The sequence below is a fragment of the Pelophylax lessonae genome (assembly GCF_965119305.1).
Source record: "Pelophylax lessonae genome assembly, chromosome: 7".
Taxonomy (NCBI): Eukaryota; Metazoa; Chordata; class Amphibia; order Anura; family Ranidae; genus Pelophylax; species Pelophylax lessonae.
The window spans coordinates 51,174,437-51,187,145 of record NC_138774.1 but is presented as its reverse complement, the minus strand read 5'-3'; the positions used below and the strand labels follow the sequence as shown (position 1 = coordinate 51,187,145).

General features: G+C 47.5%; 1 protein-coding gene across 2 annotated transcripts in view; it reads right to left on the bottom strand.

The window, feature by feature from the left end:
- The window catches only part of LOC309560272 (uncharacterized protein), a 182,978-nt gene that overhangs the window by 17,890 nt on the left and 152,379 nt on the right, over positions 1–12,709 (bottom strand). For both annotated transcript variants that reach the window (XM_082263857.1, XM_082263858.1), the window contains 6 exons: positions 11,209–11,422; positions 8,336–8,414; positions 8,101–8,242; positions 7,385–7,692; positions 6,882–7,029; positions 6,515–6,612 (listed from right to left, as the gene is read on the bottom strand). In XM_082263857.1, coding sequence (XP_082119983.1) covers positions 6,515–6,612; positions 6,882–7,029; positions 7,385–7,692; positions 8,101–8,242; positions 8,336–8,414; positions 11,209–11,422 — 989 coding nt within the window. The remainder of the gene's footprint in view (positions 1–6,514; positions 6,613–6,881; positions 7,030–7,384; positions 7,693–8,100; positions 8,243–8,335; positions 8,415–11,208; positions 11,423–12,709) is intronic.

Sequence of the window (12,709 nt, the reverse complement as noted above, 5' to 3'; positions counted from 1 at the left end):
CAGCCCCCCACTCACACCTGTACGCACTCAGCCCCCCACTCACACCTGTACGCACTCAGTCTCCGCTCACACCTGTACGCACTCAGCCCCCAGTGACACCTGTACGCACTCAGTCCCCCCTCACACCTGTACGCACTCAGCCCCCCTCAAACCTGTACGCACTCAGCCCCATCACACCTGTACGCACTCAGTCCCCACTTACACCTGTACGCACTCAGCCCCCACTCACAACTTACGCACTCAGCCCCCGCTCACACCTGTACGCACTCAGTCCCCGCTCACACCTGTACGCACTCAGTCCCCGCTCACACCTGTACACACTCAGTCCCCGCTCACACCTGTACGCACTCAGCCCCCGCTCACACCTGTACGCACTCAGCCCCCGCTCACACCTGTACGCACTCAGCCCCCGCTCACACCTGTACGCACTCAGCCCCCGCTCACACCTGTACGCACTCAGTCCCCGCTCACACCTGTACGCACTCAGTCCCCGCTCACACCTGTATGCACTCAGTCCCCGCTCACACCTGTACACACTCAGTCCCCGCTCACACCTGTACGCACTCAGCCCCCGCTCACACCTGTACGCACTCAGTCCCCGCTCACACCTGTACACACACAGCCCCCGCTCACACCTGTACGCACTCAGCCCCATCACACCTATACACACTCAGTCCCCACTTACACCTGTATGCACTCAGCCCCCGCTCACACCTGTACGCACTCAGCCCCCGCTCACACCTGTACACACTCAGTCCCCGCTCACACCTGTACGCACTCAGCCCCATCACACCTGTACGCACTCAGCCCCATCACACCTGTACGCACTCAGTCCCCGCTCACACCTGTACGCACTCAGCCCCCCGCTCACACCTGTACGCACTCAGTCTCCGCTCACACCTGTACGCACTCAGCCCCCAGTGACACCTGTACGCACTCAGTCCCCCCTCACACCTGTACGCACTCAGCCCCCCTAAAACCTGTACGCACTCAGGCCCCCCTCACACCTGTATGCACTCAGGCCCCCCTCACACCTGTATGCACTCAGCCCCATCACACCTGTACGCACTCAGTCCCCACTTACACCTGTACGCACTCAGCCCCCACTCACAACTTACGCACTCAGCCCCCGCTCACACCTGTACGCACTCAGTCCCCGCTCACACCTGTACGCACTCAGTCCCCGCTTACACCTGTACGCACTCAGCCCCCGCTCACACCTATATGCACTCAGCCCCCGCTCACACCTGTACGCACTCTGTCCTGAGTCCTTCACTGCACACACTTTTATTTTAACAATCTTACAACTTAATATATGAAAATGAAAAGTGTATTCCAAGTCGTCAGTGCTTTCGAGATTTAGCAGTAAGGGATTATATTTTGCCCAAAAAGACATCCCAATCCAGCATCTGTATGCACTCAGCCTCCCCTCACACCTGTACGCACTCAGCCCCATCACACCTGTACACACTCAGCCCCATCACACCTGTACACACTCAGTCCCCACTTACACCTGTACGCACTCAGCCTCCCCTCACACCTGTACACGCTCAGCCCCCCCTCACACCTGTACGCGCTCAGCCCCCCCTCACGCCTGTACGCGCTCAGCCCCATCACACCTGTACGCGCTCAGCCCCATCACACCTGTACGCACTCAGTCCCCGCTCACACCTGTACGCACTCAGCCCCCGCTCACACCTGTACGCACTCAGTCCCCGCTCACACCTGTACGCACTCAGTCCCCGCTCACACCTGTACACACTCAGTCCCCGCTCACACCTGTACACACACAGCCTCCCCTCACACCTGTACGCGCTCAGCCCCCCCTCACACCTGTACGCACTCAGTCCCCGCTCACACCTGTACGCACTCAGCCCCCGCTCACACCTGTACGCACTCAGCCCCATCACACCTGTACGCACTCAGCCCCATCACACCTGTACGCACTCAGGCCCCCCTCACACCTGTACGCACTCAGCCCCATCACACCTGTACACACTCAGCCCCCGCTCACACCTGTATGCACTCAGCCTCCCCTCACACCTGTACGCACTCAGCCCCATCACACCTGTACACACTCAGCCCCATCACACCTGTACACACTCAGCCCCCCCTCACACCTGTACACACTCAGCCCCATCACACCTGTACGCACTCAGGCCCCCCTCACACCTGTACACACTCAGCCACCCATCACACCTGTACTCACTCAGCCCCATCACACCTGTACGCACCCAGGCCCCCCTCACACCTGTACGCACTCAGCCCCATCACACCTATACACACTCAGTCCCCGCTTACACCTGTACGCACTCAGTCCCCGCTCACACCTGTACGCACTCAGCCCCCGCTCACACCTGTACGCACTCAGCCCCCCTCACACCTGTACGCACTCAGGCCCCCCTCACACCTGTACGCACTTAGTCCCCACTTACACCTGTACGCACTCAGCCCCCGCTCACACCTGTACGCACTCAGCCCCCGCTCACACCTGTACGCACTCAGCCCCATCACACCTGTACGCACTCAGTCCCCACTCACAACTTACGCACTCAGCCCCCGCTCACACCTGTACGCACTCAGCCCCCGCTCACACCTGTACGCACTCAGTCCCCGCTCACACCTGTACGCACTCAGTCCCCGCTCACACCTGTACGCACTCAGTCCCCACTTACACCTGTACGCACTCAGCCCCCGCTCACACCTGTATGCACTCAGCCCCCGCTCACACCTGTACGCACTCTGTCCTGAGTCCTTCACTGCACACACTTTTATTTTAACAATCTTACAACTTAATATATGAAAATGAAAAGTGTATTCCAAGTCGTCAGTGCTTTCGAGATTTAGCAGTAAGGGATTATATTTTGCCCAAAAAGACATCCCAATCCAGCATCTGTATGCACTCAGTCTCCCCTCACACCTGTACGCACTCAGCCCCATCACACCTGTACACACTCAGCCCCATCACACCTGTACACACTCAGTCCCCACTTACACCTGTACGCACTCAGCCTCCCCTCACACCTGTACGCGCTCAGCCCCCCCTCACACCTGTACGCGCTCAGCCCCCCTCACACCTGTACGCGCTCAGCCCCCCTCACACCTGTACACACTCAGTCCCCGCTCACACCTGTACGCACTCAGCCCCCGCTCACACCTGTACGCACTCAGCCCCATCACACCTGTACGCACTCAGGCCCCCCTCACACCTGTACACACTCAGCCCCCGCTCACACCTGTACGCACTCAGCCCCATCACACCTGTACACACTCAGCCCCATCACACCTGTACACACTCAGCCCCCCCTCACACCTGTACGCACTCAGCCCCATCACACCTGTACGCACTCAGGCCCCCCTCACACCTGTACGCACTCAGCCACCCATCACACCTGTACTCACTCAGCCCCATCACACCTGTACGCACTCAGGCCCCCCTCACACCTGTACGCACTCAGCCCCATCACACCTATACACACTCAGTCCCCGCTTACACCTGTACGCACTCAGTCCCCGCTCACACCTGTACGCACTCAGTCCCCGCTCACACCTGTACGCACTCAGCCCCCGCTCACACCTGTACGCACTCAGCCCCCCTCACACCTGTACGCACTCAGGCCCCCCTCACACCTGTACGCACTTAGTCCCCACTTACACCTGTACGCACTCAGCCCCCGCTCACACCTGTACGCACTCAGCCCCCGCTCACACCTGCACGCACTCAGCCCCATCACACCTGTACGCACTCAGCCCCATCACACCTGTACGCACTCAGCCCTATCACACCTGTACGCACTCAGCCCCCCTCACACCTGTACGCACTCAGCCCCCCTCACACCTGTACGCACTCAGGCCCCCCTCACACCTGTATGCACTCAGGCCCCCCTCACACCTGTATGCACTCAGCCCCATCACACCTGTACGCACTCAGTCCCCACTTACACCTGTACGCACTCAGCCCCCGCTCACACCTGTACGCACTCAGCCCCATCACACCTGTACACACTCAGCCCCATCACACCTGTACGCACTCAGTCCCCGCTCACACCTGTACGCACTCAGTCCCTGCTCACACCTGTACGCACTCAGCCCCCGCTCACACCTGTACGCACTCAGCCCCCGCTCACACCTGTACGCACTCAGCCCCCGCTCACACTTGTACGCACTCAGCCCCCGCTCACACCTGTACGCACTCAGTCCCCGCTCACACCTGTACGCACTCAGTCCCGGCTCACACCTGTACGCACTCAGTCCCCGCTCACACTTGTACGCACTCAGTCCCCGCTCACACCTGTACGCACTCAGCCCCCGCTCACACCTGTACGCACTCAGTCCCCGCTCACACCTGTACACACACAGCCCCCGCTCACACCTGTACGCACTCAGCCCCATCACACCTATACACACTCAGTCCCCACTTACACCTGTATGCACTCAGCCCCCCGTTTACACCTGTACGCACTCAGCCCCCGCTCACACCTGTACGCACTCAGTCCCTGCTCACACCTGTACGCACTCAGCCCCATCACACCTGTACGCACTCAGTCCCCGCTCACACCTGTACGCACTCAGCCCCCCCGCTCACACCTGTACGCACTCAGTCCCCGCTCACACCTGTATGCACTCAGTCCCCGCTCACACCTGTACGCACTCAGCCCCCCCTCACGCCTGTACGCACTCAGCCCCATCACACATGTACACACAGCAGCTGTAACTAGACTTGTAAATAGCACGAATAAACACAGCACTGTTTGTCATTACCTCACTGGACTGGTATCTGTGCCTGAAAGTGTGCTCACCCCAGGGAGCTTTGTACCTGCTACCTATCTCCAGCTCACATTTGGTGAAGGATTCAGGCAGACTCCGCGGATGCAGTTTTAAAGCTTACACCAACTATTCAGCTCTCCCCAGACACGACTTGTCTGTTTCCCAGGTTTGAGAGCTGTGACTTTAGGTTCCAGGTGAGTAAAAAATTGCTCTGGGGAGAGGAGCAAAACCTGAACTGGACCGAGCAATAGAGACCTCTAAATGTGTATGAGAGGAGCCTGGGAGATGTATAAACCCCGAACAGGACATTTCCAAACTCCCTCAGAGACACTCTGCTACTATATATATATATATATATATATATATATACTATAACATATATATATCTCCAAAACTCGTACAGAGGCACTTGCAGAGTCTTGCAGAGGAGATACAAAACAAATTTTTTTTTATTTTTTTATGGTTAATGTTTCGATGAACAGTGTTAATTTTGGCATCAAATCTTTATTTCATTTTAGTTATAGTCTTTTGACTAAAATACCATTTTAGCTTTTGTCCCATTTTAGTCATCTGCAATTGTTTTAGTCCTATTTCAGTTGACTAAAATCACCAGTACATTTTAGTTGAATAGAATCATTTTGGTCAATAAAATCAAATGTGTTTAGTTCAATTGTAATGCATTATTTAAGCATTTCTATAGAATTTCCAAACTCATTATATACTCCTGGACTAAAAAATCTAATATCATGTTATTATTTATGGTATTAAGGTTTGAACAAACTCACAGATACAGATTTAGCCACTCTGAATGGTCTGAGGAGGCCTGTAATGCTGCACAGTGCTCTGGACATGGACAGTCTGAAGAGGAGGCTTGTAATGAATTGCACACAGTGCTCTGGATGGTGGTCTGAGGAGGCCTGTAATGCTATACAATGCTCTGGATGGTGGCTGTAATGTTACCCAGTGCTCTGGACGGTGTTCTGAGGAGGCCTGTAATGCTGCACAGTGCTCTGGATGGTGGTATGAGAGGCCTGTAATGCTGCACAGTGCTCTGGATGGTGGTCTGAGGAGGCCTGTAATGCTGCACAGTGCTCTGGATGGTGGTCTGAGGGGAGGTCTGTAATGCAGGAGTGGGGCTCTCATCGGGAGGCCTGTAAGGCACATTGCTGCTCTGGATGCTTGTCTGAGGACTCTAAGGCCAGTAATGCTGGCTGTACAGCCTGCTAACTGCTTCTAAGTGAAGCACGCTATGTACATGTGTTGTTTGCTTGCTGGAAGCGGAAGCAGGCGGAGCTCAGTGGAAACCGCAAGTTCATGAGGGTAAATGTCCCTGCCTCACAATTTCATTTCATTTTCATTTGTTAACCAAAACGGAATTGATTTTCGTCATAGTTTTCATCAGTGGATGAAAATGTGGTGTACTTTTCATTTCATTTTCGACACTGTAAAAAGGCTGCTAATGAAAATTTTGACGAAAATGTTTTCATTGACAAAATTAACACTGTCGATAAAGCTCAGTCCATCTTAGCCCATCTTTCATTTTGATCTATCGCTTCTGAAAAAACAGAGAGTGCCTCTTTACCAGTTTTGGATTTGTATGGATTTCTTTGTGGATGAGCACCTGGACATTTACCTCAAACATAATGGTGGTTACTCTTGAGACTAAACGTATCAAATTTCCAGAAACTTTAGCTGCATGTGGTCTCTAGGCCACCAATTTAGCTTCAGGGTTATGCCCGTTTCTTACCCTCTTATCCTGAAGATCTTTGTTAGCCCCATGAGACAAAAGGATCTTCATTGCTGGTACATTGTTCACAGCGGCAGCCCAGTGTAGTGCAGATTTACCTACAGGAAGAGCATAGATAATAAGGGGAAATGGAAACAGAACACATATTTAGGGGAATCTAGACAAGTACAGGACTTGTTCACAATGATCAAGACAATGGCAATACAGGCAATTTTTTCTTATATATAAAAAAAAGTTTAAATTAGTAAGCTACAATCATATAAGTGTTAGAGATATGAATACAAGAAACATGGCACATTGACCTGCTTGCACAGAACAAGGTTTGTTAGGAAACAGCTAAGAAATGCAATCAAGAATGGTGGTATACCTCGCTTATCTGTTGCACCTATGTCTGCTCCACATGCCACCAGCTCTTCCACCATGTTCTGTACTGGAAGGCGCGAGGCCAGGATGAGTGGTGTGGATCCATCATGCATTCTGGCGTCAATGTCTGTCTGGCGGCATCGTAACAGAGTCTGGTGGGGAAAGGGAAGATCACAAAGGTCCTTAAACCAAAGAAATCAATAAGCTTACAGTTGTCATTTCTACAGCTGGGAATGTATAAGCAACAAATATATTCTCGAAAATGTAAGACTATTATGCAGGTTTTCTATTTCAGTTTTAGGGAATGAAGATTTTTTACGTATAGTTTGATCTTCTTCTAAAAGCAACTTGCTTCATTAAAGAAGGAAGTGAGAGTTTTACTAATGCTACCATATGAATTAGAGGGAACAACAATACATTATTAGTGTAGTAGATTAAGTCAATTTTGTGAATTGTTGGTATCTATTTACCTACCAACGGTTATTTTTCCAAATTTATAAAAGTCACCTGGAAAACTCCTAGAGCATCGGCAGCGATAGCCGTGTGGAGGGGGGTCCTTCCCAGCTTGTCCTGCACATTTGTATCTGCTCCGGCATCCAGCATGACCTTGGCAGCATCTTGTCTGGAGAATCGAGCAGCAAGATGGAGTGCCGTCTCTCCCGTGGAGTCAGTCTGGGCATTGAGACTGGCACCCTGACCAATCAAATCTGAGATGACGCTTGACGAGTTTTCAATTTCTGGTGAATCTATGCCACCTCCAATGGGTTCCAGACCTCCTCCCGCACATATAGCCGACATGAGTGGAGTGACTCCATCTAGAAAACATTGGACTCATCATAAAAATTTGACAAAACAAGCAGATAAATAGTCTTATAGTGTTTGGCACAGTTCTATATTAATAAAAATCCTCCAATCCTAAAATGTATTAAAATATATTTTTGTTTACTGCTGTCTCCCTGTTAGGTAGATTCATATTCTCCATTTGTACATGAAGGTAAGGAAAATCTAAAATTCGGTCACCAGAACAGGAATAGAGGAAAAATCTAACAACATGTATGTCTGCTCCAGTGGATATCTGCTCAATTTGGGGAGATTTTATCTCACTTTCTCTTGTATCTCTAGAACATGAAGTGAAGGGAAATCTCCCCAACAGGAAAGACAGTTCATTCTCTAAAAGCCAAAAAAAAGGCTTGGCTCTTGATACACTAGAACTAATCACACACCTGGACCTCTCACATCAATGTCCCTGCCATCAGGCTCCTCCTGGGGCGGTGTCAGAGCAATGCATTGTGGGAAACGAACCCCAGCATCAATATGCTGTTGACTCCACTGCCGATGGTCAAGGATGGAGGGGTCAGTCACCAGCTGAAAAGGTCAAAAGTGGAGATGGTGAGATGATGTGGTGAAGATTTGACAGAAATGTGAAGGAGATGTATAATGATTTCAAGTCCATCTTACTTTAAGTCTTCTGGATTTTGGTGGCACAATTCCTTCTTCAGGACCTGAATCATCATAACCAGAATCATGTTTCATTGGTCTAAAAATTAAAAAAAGTTTGATTATCATACTGTGTTAAATTAATTAACTGTGTTTATTTTATTTTGTGGGATATTCATTTTTCAAAATGTGAAGAAGATCCCAATACTTTAGGATAAAATATACTTTTGTTGCCTGCTCCCACACATTACTGACCATTCTCTGGTTGGAAGGATGGTGACGGATTTGATTGCTTAGGCGGTAGATGGAAAATTATATAGTCCTGTTCCTTGTTTTAGTGTATCTACCACCACCAGCAGCAGACAGTTAATAGTGGAGTCCTGTAGAAAATCCTTTTTCCATACCATTCTTTAAAAGGTGACCTGTGGCCATGTTATGGGCATTCAAGTATTTAGCTATTCTTAAAGTGGTTCTAAGGCTCAAGATTTTTTACCTTAATGCATTTTCTACATTAAGGTAAAGAACATTCTGTGTCCAGAATACCCCCCCCCATTCCCCCTTTACTTACCTGAACCCAATTTCGATCCAGCGCTATGCATGAGAGCAGCAGCTCTCTCCTCTTTCTTCCACCTCTCTAGGCAGATTGATAGCTTCGGGCTATCTATTGGCTCCTGCTAATTTCAAGCAAATCCTATCATGAGAGAGCAGGGGGTGGGGCAAAGGCAGCGGGGCTCAGGAGTGAGCCAGCACAATTACGCCCCCCCATCAAGCCACTTGCTAGGGGATACTCGGAAGGTAAGAGGAGCCAGGAGCACCAACAGGGGACCCCAGAAGTGGAGGATCGGGGCTGCTGTGTACAAAACTATTGCACAGAGCAGGTAAGTATAATATGTTTTTTATTGAAAAAAAAAAACTGTAGGTTTAAAATCACCTTAACACGTTATAAACTTTAAAATAAGCCTTTATCGACCTCTGTAGTTGCAGCCACTGTGAAACAATGCATCTTTATTTCAAATTCTTTATTTAAAGCAACATTAAAATACAGAACTATACATTTTCATATACCCTAAGCATAGTAAATCTACAGATTCTCAAGATGCCCTTATAATATACATCAGAAAGTTCTGACAATTAACAATAATACATATCAAATATGGAATTTATAGCTTTTACCCACTACATCTACTCGGCTCTGTGCTTTTTCAAAGATGAGAAAGAAAAAAAAAAATGACCACCTAATCAGAATTATAATAAATGTATGTCGCTTGTTGGGATACATTGCAGAGCCCCAACAGTTTTTTTTTTTTTTTTTACATATTTTTAAGAAGAACCTGATAAAAAAAAACACAGAGAAAAAAATATAAACTTGGAAAAAAGTAAACAATAAGAGTAACAAAGGCAAAAGAAAGAAAAAAGGAGAAAGGAGAGAAATAAAAATTGCTATGTGGCACCAAGTTTTTGCTTATGCAACTAAAGGCTCATCAAGGAGTGTCTGATATCTCTCCGACACAGTAAAATGGGTCCCATTGACCCCACGTTTTACTGAAGCGGGCTTCCTGTCTATTTACTGATACTGTGAGTTCCTCTATACGCATTATATAATTTGCCGCTCTGATCCAATATCCTACAGTAGGGGGGAAGGATTTCCACTGCACTGGTATACAAGCCTTCGCCCCATGCCAGCACAATTACCACCTTTGCTAGGGGAAAGCAGGTACGTATAACTGAATAAAAAAAACTGAAGGTTTAAAATCAATGCAACACGTTATAAACATTAAAACAGTCCATTATCGACCTCTGTAGTTGCAGCCACTGTGAAACAATGCATCTTTAAACATCATAGTAGAAAGGAAGAAAAGCTTGTCTCTCCAGCTCAGCTCTCCAGCAGTGACTCAAAAGATCAGCACACCCTCTTCCCACCTCCCAGCAGTGACTCAGCAGTTCAGCTCCCTCTGCTCCCCTCGCCTAGTAGTGACTCAGCAACCTTCTAATCTCCCCATGCTTAAAATCTAAGCTTAGTCAAAAATAGAAAAAATAAATAAATAAGCACAAGGGGCATTACTTACTATCAATGTGATGTGGTGAGGTGTCCCTTTTGCTGCTGGCTCCTGCTTTAGTGCATATGATAGGCCATTCGTCTACAATAAATGCCTCTATATTTTTTTCTTTCACTAAACTTAAGCTTTATTGTAAACACAGAGCTAGTGCTCTAGGAATATGAAGAAAAGAGGGCTGAGCTGCTAAGTTATTGCTGGGAGGGGGACACCAAGGTGAACTTAGCTGCTGAGAGAACAACTGGAAAGACTTCAATGCTTGTGTTGTAAACTATGGGGATACATTTCTCCACAGTGCCTGTAGCTACAGAGGCGAGGGGATCTGTTTCAAAGAATATGTAAACCTAACAATCATAATCCTGATATGTGCCTGCTGTACCATGTACTTGTAATCATAAGAGATGCTGTGTAAGCCCAAATGTTTATATTCACATTACTCTTGTGCAACCATCTACTTTTTTATCTAAAATAACCACCATTGACCTTCCGGCCCTGTATTGAAGCCTGCAAAGTGACAGTACAGTGAACCTTGAATATTGTGAGAGTAATGTGACAAAAGTCCACATTCTTGACTTCTGTAAGGTACCCAGTGTACCTACCTGTATTATATTTTTTGAGAAATGGAGATCGTAAGTAAATTGAGGCTCTCTTAATTTATTACTGTTGCAGTGTTTCCTAGAGCTCCTTCCAGAGAAAGTAGTGGGTGACTCATCCTTCCATTAACTATCTAAAACTCAAAAACGAATTATGGACTGCTAAACTTTACTTAATTTGCTATTTAGGGTTCAGAAATGATAGGCTGTGATAATGGTGTCCTTCAGGAAGGGGCACCACACTTACTTAAGCCGAATAGAGTCTTCTCCAACAGGCTCCCGTCTTCTGCTTCCCTCTTGTGCCCGATGGCGACTGAAGCCAGAAGGAAGCCATAGGACTCCATGCTGTCTCTTTCTGCTGAGCTGAACCCCAAAAAACACCCCGATAATCACAGCCACCGCCACGCCAGCAGCCGTCCCCACCAACGGCCATTGATACTGGAGCTTCGACTCTTCTGGGACTAGAAGAGACAACAAAGATGAAGATGGTGATGATGAACAAATGAACACACAATATGCCTCACAACTAAAGATAAAGGAGTGTTAAGTCAATCTTAACCTTTTTTTAAGTTTTCTTTATTTAATTCAATTTTTTAACAGGGTCTAATTCATTAACTTTTTGTCAGGAACCATAAATCAGACAGAGACAAAAAGTGCAGTTAAAATCACACCTTTAATGAAATAGCAAAAATAACACAGTTCAGGAACGTAGTCAAAAACAGAAACCAGGGTTTGGATGCTAGAGCGGGTAATCAGACAAGCCATGGTCAGGAAACCAGAAGTCAGCATAGTCAGGAGCAAAATCAGTAACAGGAATTGAAAGGGAAGTCAACCAGGCCAAGTCATACACAGGAACACAGGAAGGAACACATTAGAGATCATAGAACACGACAGGGCAAGGAGGAAATGAGCTAAGCTGCTTAAATAGCAAAAAGGGTCTGGCTGTAGGCTGGACTAATGAGGCAGGTAAATGGAAACAAGGTGAGTCAGTGTGGTAATGAGTGGCTGGTAATTAACCAACAGCTTCTGAGTATTGAAAGAAAAGATCTGCTCGTTAGGTAGAAGGAGAAATCCGAATATATATCCAAATGAAATGAAAACATGTGGAATCACTTATCCCCAATATTTCTTTAGATGACTAAAATGATTTAATTCGATACATAGGAGAGTATTTCTGAAACAATTGCTGTGCGAATGTCTCAGCATTCACACAGCCGTTGAGGATAATCTCCATGATGTGTTTATTATGTGTGAAATTTTCTATTTATTTTCTATTATTGTCAGTGCCATCTAGCGGCCATAATGCCATATTTACCTGAAATACCACAATCAGGAAAGTACTGCATTATGGCAGCTAGTTGGAGCTGACGGTCATAGGAAATAAATATAAAATTATATTTTACACATATTAGACAGGTTACTGGCATATTTTGCAATGGCTGTGCAAATACTGAGACATTCGCAAACCAATTTGTTCATAAATAGACCTTATAATGTCTAATCAAACTGAATATCAATCATTATATGACCTTGATTTTATAGTGGGCCTTTTAAAGTGTATATATAGCCAAAATTGTTTTGATTCACTTTGGATAGAGATGGGAAGGATAGTAGATAATGACATGGTGTTTAAAAGTGCCATCATCCCAATATGTAATCGTATTTGGAAAACCTTCTTTGTTGTGGGAGTATACAGGCACAGGCTGAGAAAGTATTTTTTACATATATAGTGCACCCCCTAGGGTGCC